The sequence below is a fragment of the Tricharina praecox genome (genome assembly GCF_024521635.1).
Source record: "Tricharina praecox strain CBS 144465 chromosome Unknown BZA05scaffold_2, whole genome shotgun sequence".
Taxonomy (NCBI): Eukaryota; Fungi; Ascomycota; class Pezizomycetes; order Pezizales; family Pyronemataceae; genus Tricharina; species Tricharina praecox.
The window spans coordinates 38770-57113 of NW_026250404.1; the positions used below are offsets into that span (position 1 = coordinate 38770).

The 18344-nt window shown below is 54.6% G+C and overlaps 6 protein-coding genes across 6 annotated transcripts; 3 read left to right on the forward strand and 3 right to left on the reverse strand.

Annotated features, from left to right (window-relative positions):
* Window positions 1-1301: 1301 nt before the first annotated feature.
* Window positions 1302-2733, forward strand: BZA05DRAFT_97913 (uncharacterized protein). Its single transcript, XM_051488855.1, has 3 exons — window positions 1302-1344; window positions 1423-1785; window positions 1915-2733. The coding sequence occupies exons 2-3, from the start codon at window positions 1681-1683 to the stop codon at window positions 2449-2451; spliced, it is 642 nt and encodes a 213-aa protein (XP_051343248.1). The 5' UTR covers window positions 1302-1344; window positions 1423-1680; the 3' UTR covers window positions 2452-2733.
* An 866-nt stretch (window positions 2734-3599) lies between these two features.
* On the reverse strand, window positions 3600-4385 carry BZA05DRAFT_97879 (uncharacterized protein). Its single transcript, XM_051488854.1, has 3 exons — window positions 4042-4385; window positions 3813-3990; window positions 3600-3619 (listed from the first exon to the last, which is right to left on the reverse strand). The coding sequence occupies exons 1-2, from the start codon at window positions 4235-4237 to the stop codon at window positions 3827-3829; spliced, it is 360 nt and encodes a 119-aa protein (XP_051343249.1). The 5' UTR covers window positions 4238-4385; the 3' UTR covers window positions 3600-3619; window positions 3813-3826.
* Window positions 4386-10939: 6554 nt separating this feature from the next.
* On the forward strand, window positions 10940-11549 carry BZA05DRAFT_97999 (uncharacterized protein). The gene has a single exon (XM_051488856.1). The coding sequence runs from the start codon at window positions 11147-11149 to the stop codon at window positions 11450-11452; it is 306 nt and encodes a 101-aa protein (XP_051343250.1). The 5' UTR covers window positions 10940-11146; the 3' UTR covers window positions 11453-11549.
* BZA05DRAFT_98000 (uncharacterized protein) lies at window positions 11550-12719 on the reverse strand. Its single transcript, XM_051488857.1, has one exon. It carries the CDS (start codon window positions 12514-12516, stop codon window positions 11647-11649), a length of 870 nt encoding a protein of 289 aa, XP_051343251.1. The 5' UTR covers window positions 12517-12719; the 3' UTR covers window positions 11550-11646.
* A 1059-nt stretch (window positions 12720-13778) lies between these two features.
* BZA05DRAFT_98016 (uncharacterized protein) lies at window positions 13779-14374 on the reverse strand. Its single transcript, XM_051488858.1, has one exon. It carries the CDS (start codon window positions 14244-14246, stop codon window positions 13935-13937), a length of 312 nt encoding a protein of 103 aa, XP_051343252.1. The 5' UTR covers window positions 14247-14374; the 3' UTR covers window positions 13779-13934.
* A 1073-nt stretch (window positions 14375-15447) lies between these two features.
* BZA05DRAFT_98079 (uncharacterized protein) lies at window positions 15448-16892 on the forward strand. The gene is made up of 2 exons (XM_051488859.1): window positions 15448-16350; window positions 16475-16892. The coding sequence occupies exons 1-2, from the start codon at window positions 15613-15615 to the stop codon at window positions 16655-16657; spliced, it is 921 nt and encodes a 306-aa protein (XP_051343253.1). The 5' UTR covers window positions 15448-15612; the 3' UTR covers window positions 16658-16892.
* Window positions 16893-18344: the final 1452 nt, after the last annotated feature.

Below are 18344 nucleotides of genomic sequence, written 5' to 3' on the forward strand. Positions count from 1 at the left end.
GACACGCACAAGGGAACGAAACGCAAAGGGGGGGTGAAACACCGAGCAGGCATTGTCCGATTGGGGTTTGGGGAGGAATTGGGGGGGTGCAGCAGTTGGGTACGACCAGAAGCACTACCGACGAACACGATGGATGGGGATGGGGGGTGGGGGGTGGGATCCGAGTAGTAACGGTGAAAGCCCCATAAGGCATGGTTCACGAAGCGGGGCGTAATCATGGTCCCGGGGGTGGGGTGGGGATGATGGGCATAAGAAGATCGACAAGAGGAGAAGGAGAAACGCGCGTTTGAGCGTGAGAGGCACATACCGACGAATATTATATAACCACTTTGAGAACAAAGCAATAAGACCCGAGAAATTTATTAAGCGGGATGCGGAGCCCGGGATGGGATCCTTTGATGTGGGAGGAGAGAAGAGTTTCGCTAAAACGAACAAGCGTGTCGAGGTGGAGGCTGGGGGGTGGAGGGGTGGGGAGGAGCTTGTCGAAAGCTGGACGACCAACGGAGAAATCGATTTCGGCGGGACGGATATCGGAGGTCGGTGGAGGGTGGGGGAGGTGGAGGGGTGAGGGGTGGGTGGGAGTGTGTAGTGTAGTGGTGTGAGCGCCGGGGGTGGGGTAGGATCTGGAGGGCAGGCGGGAAGGATCGCACTGGAGGTGGGGGAGTGATGGATGATATACGGGAGCAGCAGGAGAGCTGGACGGGATGCACGATTGCGAGCGAGCGACAGTGTGTGCGAGTGTGAGGGTGCAAGTGAGAGGTAGGAACCAGGCAGGTATGTACTCTAGAGTGGGTAAGTCAGTGAGTAGGTAAGAAGGTAGGTGAGCAGGTAGGCAAGAGGGCAGGCAGGTAGGTTACAGTGCACGGGTAAAACTGGCGCGGGTGCAGGTGCTCACTTACGTGCTTAGCTCTGGATCTGAGCTGCGTTAGGAGCAGTAAGGGTACTATGTAGCTCTCAGCGGACCGGGGAAATGAGTGACAGACAGCCAGACAGACAGATGGACCGACAGACGGGCGGACCGACAGACGTCACCGATTTGTGGCTCTAATTTGATTCGTGGTACCTGCGGGGGAGGGTGGAGGGTGGAAGGGAGGGGGGGCGGCGGGAGACTGGGACCCGGAGTTGGTCTGCGTGCGAAGAGAGCAGGGCTGATGTGAGGGCGCCGTAAGGGCATGAGGGCAGAAAGCGGGTCAGTGGTGAGGGCGGAGAGCGGAACGCAGGTCAGCGGTGACGGCGGAACGCAGGTCAGTGGTGAGGGCGACAGGGCGGAAAGCGGGTCAGCGGTGACTGTGCGAGGGCGGGAAGCAGGTCAGCGGTGGCGGCGTCGAGGGCAGAACGATGCAGGTCAGTTGTGAGTCCCTACCGGCAATCACCTTCTCTCGCGGAAAAATAAATAAAAATGGTGGCTCCCACACGTCGAAGGCAGCAGGCGGATGCAGATTGGTGTATGTACCGCCACCAGACGGACGGAAGGTCACGGCCCACCCTACTCCACCACCACCTCCACCAACAACAACAACACGACAGGCGGATCCAGACGACCGATCGACTAGTTGGTCAGTTAGTCCACGGCACCAGCCAAGCAGCGCAGAGACACGACCAAGCACGAACCGGCGCGAGACAGAACACGGGTACCCTATCCGAGCGGAGCAGGTATGATGGCGCGGGCAGCAGTGGCAGATGTCGTCGTTGTCGGAGTGCGATCGTAGTCGTGATCGTGCTTGTGACTGTGAGTTGCGTGTGAGCGTGAGCGGGAGCGGGAGTGTGGGCGTGGGGCGTGAGCTTGTGAGTCCGCTGTGAGCTCGAATGCAGGAGGGAGATGAGGGCGAATCTCGAAGGGATGGCGGAATAATAGCCGTGATCGTTCGTTCGCTCGTTCTTCGTTCGTCGCCGGTAGGCTAATGACGGAAGCAGGACGACGAAGACGAAGACGCCGACGCCGACGAGCTGTGGCTGTGGCTGTTCGTCCGCTCGCTGGGTCCCACCACTAGTTGCTCTAGTACCGTACCATATTCTCCTGCCATGTATGTGAGTGGACCGGAAGTCCGAGCGTCTACCTGCTCCATATCAGCAGTGTGTAGCCTTTTTTTCTTCTTTTTTTTCATTCTTTCTGTGGCGTCTGTATCACGACGGGTGGGTAGCCGGCCACACGGTCTGACTGGATCGATGGGAAATGTCCGCTATCGGAGCAACACGATGCGGACAGACGTATGTCGTGCAGAGCTGCGAGCAGGCAGAGCGGAAGAAGAAAAGCTGGAGAAGAGTCACCTATTCCGGTCCGAACACGGTGGTACGGGAGAACGAGCTAGCCAGCGTACCTACGTGGAGAGTCGTGGACCCGCCCCCAGCTGCGAAGTGAGGAAGCGACTCGGTCGGTTTGGATGGTTATCGAGTGGGGAACGAAAGGAAGGAAAAAAGCGAAGCGGATGGGAAACCAAAAGGCGTTGGTGATGCTGTTCCGCTGCTGCTGTTGTTCCGCTGCTGCTGCTGATGCTGCTGCTGCCGACGATGTCTTGGATCGATTGCACGATAGGTGTCAGTCAGCCGTTCTCGGTCAGTTAGTCCGTTAGTCAGTCAGTCGTTCTCGGTTAGGTAGTCCGTCGGTCACTCTCGGTTCGCCCGTCAGTCATTCTCGGTCCGCACTTCGGTCCGGCTTCTCCTTCACCTTCCTCTCCTACTCCTTCCTCTCCTACTCCTTCCTCTCCTACTCCTTCCTCTCCTACTCCTTCCTCTCCTACTCCTTCCTCTCCTACTCCTTCCTCTCCTACTCCTTCCTCTTCTCCTCTTCTTGGCCGGTCCTATCCTTTCAATCCACGCATATATTTTACTCCCATCTGACACCGTCCCGGGTGCGTGTGCTCTGCATTGGCAGCACTGCCTCTTCCTCCATGTGGATGGGATGGTAGGTATGCGTATCCGCTGTCTGTCTCTCTCACTGCCTGCGCCTACCTTGACGTGGGAGCGCCGGATGACGATCTTAGCACTGATCTGACCCGAGTGGAACCTTCAAGGAATATTTAATCGTCCGTCCGTCCACCATCATCCGTCCGCACGTCTCTCTTGTCTCACGTCGGCGTGTAACTACTTTCTACTGGCAGTGTGAGGATGGCGCATATTCCTCGTGCTGATGCTCTCTACTCTACTGGCGAGTGGTGTAAGGATGCGTATATTCGTCCTGCTGGTTTCTACTGGCAGTGTAAGGATGGCGTATATTCCTCCTGCTGCTGAGCTAGAGCAACTTGGCTGCTGCTGCTCGCCGTCTGTCAGTTAGCCATAGCAAGCTGACATCCAACACGCAGGCAGGCAGGCACCAAGGATCATCTCGGTCGTTCTCGTCCACGCTTTGCCTCTGACCACCACCACCACCTCCACCGCCACCAACGCAAATGTCTCACAGAGTTCGAAAATCTTCACCCCTTGTCTTTAGGTCTGTCTTCAGCGACCAAACCGCCTCCACCCCCCAACCATCGCATCCCGGAAGAGAAGGAAAGACCAGCCATCGTAGGGGTGTGGCTCAACTAGTGGGGGAGGTACATAGCAGCCGGGCCTGGGACCTCGCTATATAGATACTCTAGCACGGCGGGTGTTTTCTCCTGTCACACTCGAAGCCGGTCCGGCGCTACCACTGGTCAGTTGCGTTTCCCGTCAAGCTCACCACCCCCCCCCCCCCCCCCCCCCCCTCCAAAGAGCAACCTGGGATTCGGATCGGCTGACGAGATGCGTAGCATACCCTTTCCTTTCCCACAGTACTCTACCGTACATGATCACCGTCGAAGTGACGGAAAAAAATGCAGAGCCAAGAAAACTCTCACCTTCTTCATCTTCATCAGCATCGCCAGCCCAGCAGCAGCAGTAGCATCGCCAGTGACGCCCGAATCCAGGGGGAAAGAAGCGGACGGAAAGAAAGAGAAAAAAAGAAAGGGAAGGGAAGGGAGAACTGCGCTTCGCCGGCAGAGTAGCACTCGTCAAGTACTAGTATAGCCAGCCTGCCTGCCGACCAGTCAGTCGGCATCAGGTCGTCAGTTGAAACTACCCACCCACCTCCCACCTCACACAGAGACACACACACACACGCACACGCATACACGCATACACGCATAACTCTGTACACGCACAGAATGCGTAGAGTAAGTGGCATATCGGCTGTCAACGCGCTCGGGTGGTCCATGGCCGGTTTCCCGCCGTCACCGCCATCAACGCCAGCATCATCACCACCACCACCGCCAGCCGGCATCATCACCACCACACCACGTCGTCGTCTCCGCCGCAGCTGGGATCTGCGCCTATGGGATCCGATTTTCAATGATTGATCAGTCGCCGTAACACAAGGGCTAACCAAGGCGCGCCCACCCCGGGTTGTCTGTATGTAACCTGTCGGAGCTAGTCTGGGCTAGCCTGGGGGGCGTGGCGGACATCAGCTACTCTAGACATCCATCGATCATCCATCCAGACTTTCAGACATCCAGACATCCAGATAGGTACGTACCCAGATATTCAGACATCCATCCATCATCCATCATCCATCATCCACCACCCACCATCCATCCCTCTCAAAATCGGATTCCTCTTCTGGCCCATTAAGCAGCAAGCGCCAAAAAAAACCCCCAAAAAAATAAACATCTATCTCAGACGGTGGGTGGGTGTGCAATCATCAACGTGCATGGAAGCTCGGTCACGACGCCTACGCGTGCGTGCGACACTGCGACGTGCCTCGATCGTTGGAAGGGGCCGACGACAACGACAGCTCGAGAGTCGAGACGATTAGCGTAGTGGGGATCGATAAGAACTAGAGTAGGGACCGCTAGTTGGTTGTACTCTACATGGTCTAGCGCGCCCCACGCACACGCCCACATGGAGAGTTTCCTTATGCGCTTGCGGGTTGCTCGCACGATACGATTCGACGATTTGTCGCCCCGGATTCTTTTTTTACTTAGTATACTTTCGGATGGACATTGGACATTTGGAATTTTGGATCGCTCTGGCTCTGGCCAGACAATTCGATGCTCCTCTCCTCCTCGTCGTCGTCCTTCCTACTTGCATGGCACACATACCTGAGCTACTGCAACCGTGCGTTGACACTTGAGTGCACAAGCAAGCAGTCAAGCAGTCAAGCAGTCAAGCAGTCAAGCAAGCAGGTAAGCTGGTAAGCAGCGAGCGAGCACGCAGAGCGTCGAAGGAGACCCAGAGTACCGTAGAGTATCGAAATTCGGGACCGGATAGTCATGTCGCACACCCTCTTCCCTCTTCTCCCAGCTGTCTTCCTGTCCTGTCCTGTGCTCTCCAGTCCTGACCCTCAGGAGCCGCCGACATCCGTGTCATCCAGCGCTGCTCTCCTCCCTCCCCAAGTCGGCGCAAATAACCGGCAGCCCCCTCCTCGTGTCCCGAAGCGGCTAGGACACGCACACACATGGTTCGAGTACCCTATCTAGATGTTGAGAAAACGCTGGGTGGGGCGGGGTGGAGATTCGCAGCGGCGGGTATCTGAGAAGTCATTTCTGGATGTAGGTAGGTGGGTTCGTATGTATGCACACCTAGATGCTTCTTCTTCTTCTTGCCTACTCTGGACGTATGCAGACATGCTCCTTCTTACCCACTCTGGACGTAGGTACTAGATTGAAGCACACTAACTATTCCGCATGTACTGATCCGCAAGGAAAGTGGGCAGGAAATGCACTTACCTAGGTCTTCACTTCCGGATCTCCCTTGTTGGAACTTGGGGATGAGGGATCATGGCTGGCACCCCTTCCGACGCCACTACGATTCCTACATGCATACTCACCCCCCTCCCGTTCCACTCGATCCCTTTCGCCCGCTGCACTGCAGACTATCATCGACATCCTCAGCAGCAGCAGCAGGTGCCCTACTCACTCACTCACCGAGAACAGCACCGCTGGAAATACAGTGCTGCCTTCTTCTTCTCCGTCTCCTCTTCTTCTTTTCCTGCCCTCTCTTCTCTCCTGCTCTCTTCTCCACGTCTCTCTCTCCACGCCTCTCCACTCTCACCTCTCCTCCCTACCCGCTTACAGAATCATCCCCCAGAACGGGGTTGGCTAGCGAACCGAGACAATTGCACGACAAGGGATCGTGGGAGGGACCCACGGAAATAAGGATATGATGATGATGATGGCGCGTCAAGGATCATCCTGTTACCGAGAGAACAGCTTGCCAGCCAAGCCAGCAGGCCAGCACCTGCGAGCGGTGGGGACGGTACCGTGCTAAGCGGGACGGACAAACTCACGCACTCAATCACTCACCTACTATGCGTGACCTTCCCGCCCACTCAGTGGTCGTGGTGGGCGTGCCGGTCACTACTCCCTCCTCCTCTTTCTCCTCCTCTTCCTCCTCCTCGAAAAGCATATCCGCCGCTCGGCTCTATTTGCTACTGATGTACCGGTACTCTGCTCCAAGTAGAGTCCACTGATGACCGAACCAGCCCGCGACACCAAACCTAACGCTGCTCGGCTGGGCGCTTCCACCCACCGCAAACATGTCCCCACACTGCACAGTCGTGTGTCTCTTGTGCCACTCAAGGGAGTCGTTAGCAGTTGACTAGCAGTCAGCAGTCAGCAGTCAGCCATCGAAAGGAAAAAGAAAAAGAAAAGCAAAAGGAAAAGGAAAGACATTGAACTGACTGGCTGACCGACTGACTGGCAGCTAACCCCATTGCATGACATCCGCCGTGACCGTGTCTCGACTCTCGCTGCGGAACTTCTAGCATGAAGGATCATGGCATCCGCCCCACCCCCTATGCCGAGACTATGTACTCGTACATAGACTTCGAGGTACTCTATATTCCAGGTAGAGGAGCATCAAGGTATGTACCTGGTTGATTTCCAAATCTCCACAGGTATGTAGAGTACATAACCCATGATCCATCAACCATCTCCACCCGCCCTTGCCCCTCCTCCCCTTGAGATCCTTTCCCTTCGTAGACCCCCGTCTCAACCTTTCCAGGAACGGGCCGAGCATCACAGCTCACGACGACGATCAATCGGTACATATATTACCCCCGTTCGTTCGTGCGTTCGCTCGTTTCGTTCGCCCTAGGCTGCATCCCTCACCGGTCTGCGCGGCGCGCGCGGATCGATCACCGACCCTCGAGTCTCGGCTGTCGTTCGCGGTTCGTGGAGGTCTATCTAACCCCTCCCCTCACCCCCTTCCCAGTCGTAATGTATAGTCGTATGTAATGTATATGTGTGTCGTATCCAGTCTTCTTCTGCTTTTGCTTCTGCTCTTGCTTCTGCTGCTGCTTGTTTAACTTCGACTTCGACTTTGTCTGCTTCGTCTTCAAGTTCTTGGACTTCTTGGTGTTCTCAAGGTTGTCCATCTGCATTCGTTCGTTTCACATAGCACCGATGCAATGCGATGGCGTTTCCCACCGCCCCTCCCCTCCACTCTAGTGTAGCGTTCGCCGTAGGGTAGCCTGTAGGGGTTTCTTTCGTTCTTACAAATTGCTCTTCCTTTTGATTTCTATTTATAACGCACCAACCACCCCTGGAGTCCTGGAGTCCTGGAGTCCTGGAGTCCTGGAGTAACGAGTTTGAAGTTTGACCGCGACCAGGTTCCAGCAGCTCGTGGTATGTAGATCTGGATACCTTATGTATAGTACTCTGCTACATTTACTATACTATGGGACTATGCTGCATAGTACTAGGCACTTGGGATATAGATACTCCACTGTTCTATACGATACTATAGCATACTTCCTATGCTATAGTACAGTAGACGTCTATGTATGTACATAGGTACGTATGTGCGTACGGGAAATCGGAATTCGAAAAGAAAGAAAGAAATAAGTGGATACGAGGAATCCTCCTCGGCTTCAGATCTTTCCGTGATGATCGTTCCGAGATTATTCCGAGATCATTCTAGGTTTCTATCACTATGATATGTAGGTAGGTGTGATTTGGCCGATGTGCCGGGCGTGAAAGGGGTTGATTACAGGTTTCTACACAGCCTACGGGGCGGGTTCCTATATCAACAGGTTTCTATACAGGTTCACTTACAGGTTCACATACACACAGGTTACCATTCGGACAGTTGGGGTGCGCGAGACTGGGCACTGCACTGGGCACTGGACACTGGGCACTGGGCACTGGGCACTGGCCGGAGATCATCCGTACATACATGAGTACTATATGTAGTAGTACTATGTGCTATATGTGAGGCGGTGAGGCGTTCGGATTTACTTGCCTATGTACTTACATAGAGACCTAGAGACCTAGATAGTAGAAACCTATATGTCTACGCACCTATGGATGTACATAGAGACCTACTTTCCTACTTACCGGCCTATACATCTATGCCTTTACCTATCAATTTACATAAAGACCTCATTATATAGAGACCTACCCACAACCCCACCTATACCGCCCCGCTCCACCGGCGGCAGGCAGGCAGGTCAGCCAAATTCCTTCAGCATGTTCCAAGGGGCCAACCACGGTCCACCATCCACCATCCACAACTGCAATATTCGCCGTATCTGAGTCTAGAGCAGAGCGTTTATATTGCGCAACCAGTGCAACCTGGTACGGTATCCACTGGCGGGGGCGTCACCGAAACTTAGTTTGTGTAGTATCTAGTTAGCGGTGGCTGTCAGGCTTGTCAGCTGCCACTGCCACTGCCACTCAGTGACACTGACTGACGGATGATATGATACGGTACCAGATCACGGAGGGGCACACGCACGCGCGTACGTGCGGACGTATCTCGTACGGACAGACGGAAGGGCGGACGGATAGCTCGGCGGCTTCGATGGCTTCAGCTTCAGTTCGGCGGGAAGGGAAGGGAAGGGAAGCAGGGGCGGGGCGGAGTACTTACTGCTGCGGCCTGCGGCTGTCTGATTCGCGAGCGTTTCATCGACACGACGACGACAGCGCTACTACTACTGCTGCTGCTATTACTGCTGCTACTATGTATTACTGCTGTTATTACTACTACTAGGTACTGCTATTACTGCTACTAGTGCTACTACTAGTGCTACTGCTGCTATTACTATTACTACTACTATTACTACTACTGTTGCTGCTGCTACTATTACCGCTGCTACTATTACCGCTGCTACTATTGCTGCTACTACTTTTACCGCTGCTACAATTACTGCTGCTACTATTACCGCTGCTACTATTACCGCTGCTACTATTACTCCTACAACTACTCCGTAGCCCTAGAGCTCCAAGCTGTACATATGAGCAGTAAACAAACTACTACTATAACTAGTACTACCACTACTGCTAACACTACCACCACTACTACAACCCCGTGATGACGGAGGTTGCCAACCTGCTATTACGGGAAACATCTAAACGCGATTCGGCCGTTCGTTCGTGTATAACAACTTCAGCCGGCCGTATACACGGAGAAAGAAGCGCTCGACGAGGAGCCGGAAGCAACCGCACCGGCTGCCACCGTCCCACGGAGCTTCTCCGGCCCTCGGGTTCTAATTGCGTGTTGCGTTCACTCTACTATACAGACTACATCTACTCTACATTACATGTATGCATTGTACCTATGCAATATTATGTACTCCACTTGTATGCAATGTTATGTAGGTACTGCCCGGCAGTAGTAATGAATGTAGGACCTCTACTGCTCCTGCAGTGCAGTGCTGATCATCGTTCGTCCTTTCCCTCCCCATCCCTCCCCATCCCTTCCCTTGCCTTCCTTTCCGTTTCGTTTCGTTTGAACTTTTGACAGGCAGGCAGGCAGGGTAGATAGGATAGGATGATGGCGTCTGCAGGAAAATCAAAAAATTTGCAAAGAAACACCCGATGACAGCTACGGACCAGCTACGGACTTTTTTTTCGGTCAAACCAGATGAGACGCCCGCCCTGCTCTGGGACCGAGGCATGGGGGGAGGGGCGGGAGGGTGTCGGCGGCGGGGACATGGGGCATGGGGCATGATGGGGCATTATGGGGCATGATGGGGCATGCTTGGCCGATACTGGTACGTACTGGGCTGCTCGGCTTGGTGGTCGGCTGTGACCCGGAGTTTGTGTGGAGAACAAAGTACTCAAGACTCAAGTACTTCTACCTAGGCAAATACTCAACTTGGGTATGATACCTACATAGTAGTGGCCGTGGAGATGTATGGTAGTTATGGTAGCGCGTAGGCCACATGTGACGTGCCGTAGGTTGTTATGTACGAAAGTCAAACCAAGTACCTGCCTCCTACCTACTATAAATTCATGCCATGAAAAAAAACACGACATGCCCCCCCCCCCCGACTCCCCGAGTGTGGAGTACACCATTTTCGGCGGAGGTCTAGACGGGCTCTCGGCGGGAGATGAGGACAGCGAGAAGGAAATCAATAATTCTAGCCACTTATTGGTCGGCTGGCCGGGGTGCGGTACGTCAAGCCATATCGAGCGTCGACTGTACAGCATGTGGCGTTCGCTCGGTTTAACGAGCCTGGTCGTGAATGGATGGCGGCCACACTTCCTTCTCTCTTTCTCTCTCTCTCTTTCGCTGCTCTTCGTTGCTCTCCGCTGCTCGTCGGGAGATTTCTGCTGAGGATGAATACGACGACTTGTTTGCTCGGCAATCTATATTATAGTAGCATGTTGACGGATGAAGCGAAATCGTTGGCTGCACCAAACTGACGGGGCCGCTGCGTTGGCCCTTACACGAAAATCTCAAGGAGGAGCATGTAGGGTATAGGTAGGTGCTTTTGATTGCCCACCACCACCACCATCCACCATCCACCATTCACCATCCACAATCATCCACCAGCGTCCATCAATCTGCACGCTTATGGCGCATAAACTCAACTTAACTCGTCCGCTGGTTAGGGTCGACTACGCTTTCAGTCCAAAGGGAGCATCACGAATCTCAACTTTCAGGTTTCTGCAACATGCGAACCATGGTGGCTGCCTGGCATCTGGATTGCAGTGGCTGAGTAGCTGAGCTGGTTACAGTTACTACTTTCGTGGGACCCTAGGTGCGACCGGGCATCGACGAGAAGAAGAAAGAAAAAAAGAAAAGAAAATAAAAAAAAGCAATGCGATCATATGTCCGCACGCAGGTCTGGACCCAGGCCGAGAGTTGTGATTGAGTGAGTGGGTACCTGGGTCATCCTTAGTTAGGTCCTGCCAAATCCAGGTGGCTTGCTGGTGGAGTCGAGTAGGTTGACTTCCATGAATGAACGATGTCTCGGTGCGCAAAGTTACTTGGGGGATGTATGATATTCTTTCGGTGTCTCATTGGTGGCTGCGAGCTGAGGGTACTACCGGGCTCTTGCTTGCTTCGTCGTTCCGTCGTGTACCCACCGGGAGTGAGTGAGTGGGTGTGGAGGATCTTCGTGTTGGTCCCTCATGCGACTGCGTGGAGCTGCTGCCGGGTGGTGGTGTACTCCGAAGATCCGGATGTTCCTGATGCAGCTGAGCACCACCATGGTTCTCTGTTTTTTTTCCTTTTCTTTCTTCTGGACAGAGTGATGATGATGCAGCTGTGAGTAGCGACAAGCAAGTATGTGGTAGCTAATAAGGCGGGTCTACCCAACATAGCGTACCTGTCGGCAAATTCCCATGAACCAGAACTCTCCGTGTCGTCCTGTCGGCAAGCAGTACCAGCAGGTTCAATAGCACCTGCTGCTGTCCAACCGCCAACAGCAACGGCAGCGACAAGTAGATTAGTGTATCCCGAGTTCTAATCCGAGACAACAGAGTAAACCGGTTGAAATCGTGATTGTCGCCCCATATTTGCGTGATAATGCCCATCCACATCAAGTTGTGTCGGGAAGCATTGGAAACTCCACCACCACTCATCCTTGGTTGAGGCTGAGCAAAAGAGATACATAGCTTTGCTGGTTTTTCTGGCTGGCTGAACCGTCGAACGAAGGGGGGAAGGGGGGGGTTTGGAGGAACGCCGGTGACGAGTGGATGTTTGCAACCCCCGCCCTTCCCCCCACCAGTTGGCGGGAGCAAGCGAAACTGAAGAACAAGTGGGATACAGCTGTCCGCCTGTCCCAGGCCGGATCGATTTTGTGGAATTTGGTCTTTCATCATCTTCTTCGCCCTGCTTCCCGCACGAACGACCAACGATTCCCTTCCCATTTTTTTGTTGGATACGGATCGGACGTCGATTGGCTGACGCCCGGTGTTGCCTGGCACATTTCATGGATAACCGGGAGCTCACGGCGACGTACAACAGGCCCTGAGGAATAATTGGGGGCGCAACGTCAAATTCTTTTCCTCTTCGTGGCAGATATCCTTGCTCGGGCCAGCAGCAGTAAACCTGGAACTTCCGTCCGTTAGTCAGATGGGAGGGTCTGTCCTGCTGCGCTGCCTTGCCTGCATCGTTCCGCAAGGAGTTTAGGTGCAGGCTGTTGTGCAGTTGGGTAGCGAACACGATAGGTGTAGAGTATCGCCACCTTAGGTACTTCCGCTCTCGCCGTTTCCCTTCCCTTCCCTTCCCTTCGCCTTCCCCCGTAACTCTTCCGGTCGCGAGGATGTTGTCTGTCGGACGGAATCTCGAGTGCATTCCTCCGTGAGGGGAGTCGCACACACATGGGCGCATTCGGAAGGTCAGGCAGGAATGGGGCGGAAAAACACACAAAATCGAAAATAAATCATGATTGCACGGAGCCGAAATATGACGGTTCTAGGGTCTCAGAAAGCTGCCAAAAGCCGTTCTGCAGTTGACACCCGTAGGGCGGGCGGAGGAGGAGGGATGGAGTCGTAAAGGCGGGGCCCAGACCATGCCACCAAAGTTGCCCATGCGCCCCCCCTCCTCCCCCTCCCCCCCATGCAGGCCCATATGCTATCCGGTGAAGCTCAAGCAAGTAGCTGGCGGTTGGTCGTACTGGCAGGCAGGCTTCGAGCAGCATCAGCAGCAGCAGCGGCCCCCCGTTCGAAACGTGGAGGTTATGCCCCACAGACGCCGGTGCTGTGCTGTGCTGTGCTGTGCTGTACGGTGGTGCTGTGCTGCTACTGGCACTGCTGCTGCCGCTCCTGTGTTCATGTCTCTGACGATAAAGTGAAGTGCAGCTTTCATACCACCACTCGTGCACCAATATAGCGTGCCCGTCACTAGCCATTCCGACGGGCCTGTCAGCGAGGCAGGAAATGCATGAAGTACTGAGACAGTCGTCGTGGCTAGAGCGATAGGTAGGGGATGAACGACGAGGGGGCTGAAGAGTATCCGATGAGGACGGTGGTTGACTGCTGCCGGCAGTGTACCCGATCGAAGATCGAAGTCCAAATTCCGCGCGCGCGTTCGACGCCGACTGAGCGGGGGGTGGGCGGAACTGCCTCAACCAGACACAGCCGAGACATACTGGATGATTGAGGCGCAGATACAAGGAGCGTATTCGCCCCAAGAGCGCTTGGGAGTTTGGCGGGCGGCCTATCGGGGCTGGCAATGTCCGGGAGCCCAAGCGGAGAAGCTGATCAATCGCCGTGGAGCCGAGTTAATGCTCTGCGAATGCTCGGCGGAGGGGTGGATCGCACTTACCGAGATCGCTGCTGACTTGCGACCACTTCGGCCGCGGATCCCTCGACTGGATGCGGCAAGGCGCCGCTTGCAGCCGCCGAAAAGTGTCTCTGCAGAATACTCTAGAGTCTATCTAGAGTATCTACATAAGTCAAACAGGAACTTGTGTAGCTCTTCCGACTGTACATAAGTAAATGAGTGCTCATGGACTTAGCTCATCCGACGCAGCCCGTCGTGACAAAACGTTTGACAGCTGGCGTCTGTCATCTGAGCGACCGCCGCCACCGCTGAACAGACAGCACGCGGCCGATTCACAGCTACCGTAGCTTCCGTCACTCTTTGCGGCTAGCGGCGGAGTCCGAAAAGAAACAAAAGAAAAGAAAAGGTAAAAAAGGACGCTCCCGACTGGAACATAAAAGAGACCGGCTCCTGCTGCTGCGTGTGGCCCACTAAGAGTGGTATCCGCTGTGGGGCATTTCGCCGCGACACTTCTTTACCTCCGATTAAAGTCGCAGATGAGCGCATTCCTCACCCCTTCCCCTCCCACCCCCCGATACCCAGCGTAGGCCCGGCGCCGGGCCCTGCGCTGCGCTGCTCGCTAGTAGTGTGGAGAGAAAAAGCCACTCCTGGCGAGCTGTCACCATAGGAACTCGCTGGATGGGTGTGCATAGCTTCCGTCCAATCCGGCGACGTCCCAGCCAGAATTTGACAGGCGGCAGACTCCGGCCTAACCAGAGAGCTACGCAACCTGCATGACGGCGGTGAAAGTAAAGAACGAAAAGGAAAAAAAAAGAAAGAAAAAAAATAGACAGCATCAGCACTTCGGCTCCTACCCCCCACAAACAGCGCTGTCCTAACTCTCTACTGCCACCGCATCATCATCATCGATATGAAATCTACACCCTCAGCACGAGATATGTAGTCGATATCGTTGATGCCACCTCGACCATACCGACTGAAGCCCTGCCTCCGAATCTGCCGATTTGCCGGTCACCACCAAAATGTTGGGCCCCGCCGTGTCCCTGGTGTGCCCATGACACATGCATTCTGCTGCTCGAATGGTCCGTCGATCATCTTTGTCGGGTTACCGGTGTTGGGGATCGATTGCACTTGCGCAAGCCCTTCGAATGCGATGACCATTCCGAAACCGGTAGGCCCATGAAGTGCGTACATAGCAGGTGCTCCGGTAGAGGGCCACCGAATATGGACTCATGGAGAGTCGGAACAGGGCTTTCCTGGTACTCTAGAGATGCCATGGCGCTGGAAGCAGGACTGCGAACCTGATAGGCAGCGCATCTGGAGTATAGTAGCAGCACCGCAACTGCATCCGTCCCGGGGCCAGTCAAACGATCGTCTTTCCTCCAACTCGCAAAGGCAAACGCCCCGCCCCAGCAGCTCCGCGACTGAGCACGATCGGCCGGCATCAGGCCATGGGATAGCCAGCGACCCAAAGCCCCGCCGGGTCGACGTCGTAATCATGATCAGAGAGTCTGCGTGTCTGCGGCGTCACACGTGGCATATGTCCAGCTGTCAAACCAAGTAAGTTGGTATGTAGGTGGGTAGGCCTTCCCGAATTTCCGGCACTTTCTGCTGAACTCTGACATGTGGATAGGGTGATTTGCCGGTGAGCCAACGCCCGGAGACGGGGTTCTCTTCCCCCCAGCTGCCTCCGCTGTCATGTCCGTCCGTCACGGCTGTCATGTCTGTCATCTCTGTCGATCCTTCAATGTCGGTAAATGGTAGCCTCGCGTACGATTTGGTAAAATGGCTCGCGGCTATTGGCGGCGACGTTTTCGTCGGGTATTCCCTTCTGTGTATCATGTCGTCGTGGTATGATGTTGCAGCTGACATCCTTCGCACACTCTCCACTGCGCCGGTTTGCTTCGTCCTTTTCTCCGCAACACCCCGACGATTGCGCGTACGCGCGTGTTTCCATAGTGGGCAGTCGGACGGCGCACACTATAATTGGGAGCTTCCCGGAACCTAAGCTGGTGTGAGATGTTAGCCGTTGCGATGTGAATGGACGGAACCGCATGCTCACTATGCTTGTCGACGCCGTTCGTTATCTAGACATCACCGTTTGGGTTGGGTTGAGGAGGGGGGCGGTTTATTTCGTGTGGTAGAGGATGAGAGGTCGCAGAGCCAGTCGGAAGATATAGAGAACGGACGGCGTCCGGGAGGATGAGGAATTCGGACAAACACCTTCGGTTAAGTACGGCCGCGGACATTGAATTTGGCTCGAACGAGATTCTGACAGGAACGGTCTTTTCCTGCCTCTCAGCAGAGGGAAAGTATAGTATTTACCGCAACCGGGTAGCAAGGCAAACGCGGACGGGATCAGACCACCACCTCCACCACCACCACCACCAACCACCACAACCAGAACCGCAACCACGACCACAAATTAGAGTAACTGGTGCCCCCTATGTACACCAGTCGTCCCAGCCATTGGACGAACCAGCCTCAGCCCGCGGGGGACAAACGGGAGCTGCAATCTCGGCTTCGTACGTGGCATCCATAGTGACAGCTACCGTTTGGGAATTTTATGGCCGCTTTTGCAACAGGCATCCCTGGCCCTGTGTCAGGGACGGCTGGTGCTCTCGACCAACCACCGATTATCGACGACAACCTCCCAGTGTGCCGTCTATGGCGGTTCCGCGAGCTGCTGCTGCTGCATTGTCTGATACATACGCTTGTTGGTGGCCACGCACGAGACGCGTGCGAATCATGGCTGGATCATCGTCGGCCGTCAATGCGGCGCGCGGCACGGCTGAGCAGAAGCGTGGTGTCGTTCGTCATTCATCCTCCGTCCGTTCGTCGTTCGTCGACGCTGCGAAAGGACAGCAGAGCGCTCGATTCCTCACACGGCCGAATTGCCTTGGGAAATGCGCAAAGGCTGATACCGCATACTTCGAGCAAGTACGGCTTCCGTAGTTTATTTAATTCCCGTATATTGCAGGTGTCAAAAACGCGGCAAGTCGCTGGGTTATCCATGCTCGCATTTCATAGGACTGACAATGCTTCCGCCCAACTGGAAATGAAGGCACGATACCTACCTATATCCGTCAATGCAATGCGATCCGATGCGGTGCGATGCGAGGTGATGCGATGCGATTCGATGCGCTTGCGTTCGCGTTCGCCACCTCTTGCTGAGAAGTTCATCCCATCCGCGTCTAAATCACGATGCTCAGGTTTTTCCGTTTCCAGCAGGATCAACGCAGCATAGCTATGGGGGACCCTGTGCGATACTCCGGGACCTGCAGACTCGCCGCTAACGCCATTTACCGGGCGCTCTGTGGGTCCTGTCCTGTCCTGTCCTGCCGGTCACAATTCCATCGGATCGAACGGACGTCCGGAATGGAAGACGTCTTGCGGGAAATATGTACCAAGTACATACAACCCCCGGATCGAACCGACGTCCGGAATGGAGACGTCCTGCGCGAAATATGTACCGAGTACATACAACCGTGATGGTAGCAAGTCGCAACCGTACTAAGTACCACCACCCGTTCGAGGGCGCTGCGGAAGCCCTGTTGACTCCACCCACGTCCTGGAATGAGATGGACCTCCATACCTAGATAGTGGGTATCGAACACTCACTATCCCTCCCCTTCCTTCTCAAGGACGAAGTTCGAACTCTAGAAGCACCCTGCCCAACCTCCCATTTCTCACATTCCTCCAGCCGGCCACCAGCCCATGACAGGAATGGCGAATGATTTTTTTCTTTCTTTATTTCCTTATCTGCGGTGCGGAGAGATCCTAAGGCTGGGGGGAGGGCTTGGAAAGGAGGTTCATCCGTCCGTCCACCCCCCCCCCCCCCCCTCAATGAATCGAGAATCGAGGATTCCATCGATCTGGCAGGTGAATGCATTGCTTTGCCGCCCTGCGGGTATCCGCGAGACCCTGCAAGATCTGCCGGTGGTACTGAACGGCGGCTGTTGCAGTTGTTACATAGGTATGAGGTGGGATAGTGGGGATATATTACAGGCTATGGAAGATGATGCTAAGAATCGCTCAGCATTCCGCTGTTATCGATGAGCTCCCTGGAAGATGTGTGCCCCGAGAGGTAGAGAGAGAGACCGCATATACTGGAGTAGTTATTGCTCTGCTCGAATTGCTGAGCCGTGAATACGTACGTGATGTTTTTGCGAGGGCTCTTTCGCCAATTGGCAATGCTTCTCCAGGCCGGAAGCGGCAGGCCGAGAGAGGAAGAACACACAAGGAGAAAGAGAAGATGGTGGTTGATCGTCTATTCTATAGATGATGATGATAGAGCAAGAAGAAGAAGAAGAAGAAGAAGACCCTGTCGTGGCCTCTAACGTTGATTCACACCGCTACCAACCACATCCGTTTGCTCCCGCCGACAGCAGTCCTCAATCGCCCCGCCACAGTGTTTCGAAGGCCAAGACCACGTGCAAAACAGTCCAGTCTCTAAGTACATTGCGGGCGTATTCGGGTGCCAGCTGCATTTTGAATCCACCACACAAAATTGAGATGCAGTTTGAAAGTTGAAACCCTCAGTTTCCGAGCGACGGGTGACCGTTCGGCACACCACCCCAAAAAACAATTCGAGAAACCGCATATTGTCGACTGAGCCACAATACACATAAAACGTGTGGCGTGCCGTTGAATATCTGGGTTGCCGAACGGGCCATCGGGGGAAATGAGAGTTTGCAGCTGTAGCTTTGGTAACCTTCAACTCGGCAGAAACCCCGGGTTTGAAAATGCAGCTGGCACCCGCACAGGCCCTAAGTAGCTTGCTGGCTCTCCTGCAAGGCTGCAACCATCCGTTTCTGTAAGCATGGCAAAAAGTCTATTTGCTTTTCTCGGCGTCTACTGTATAAGTTCATAGATATGCTCGGCTGGGCTGGGCTTGAGCGCTCTTCACTTCATTTGATCCTCTGCAAAAGTGT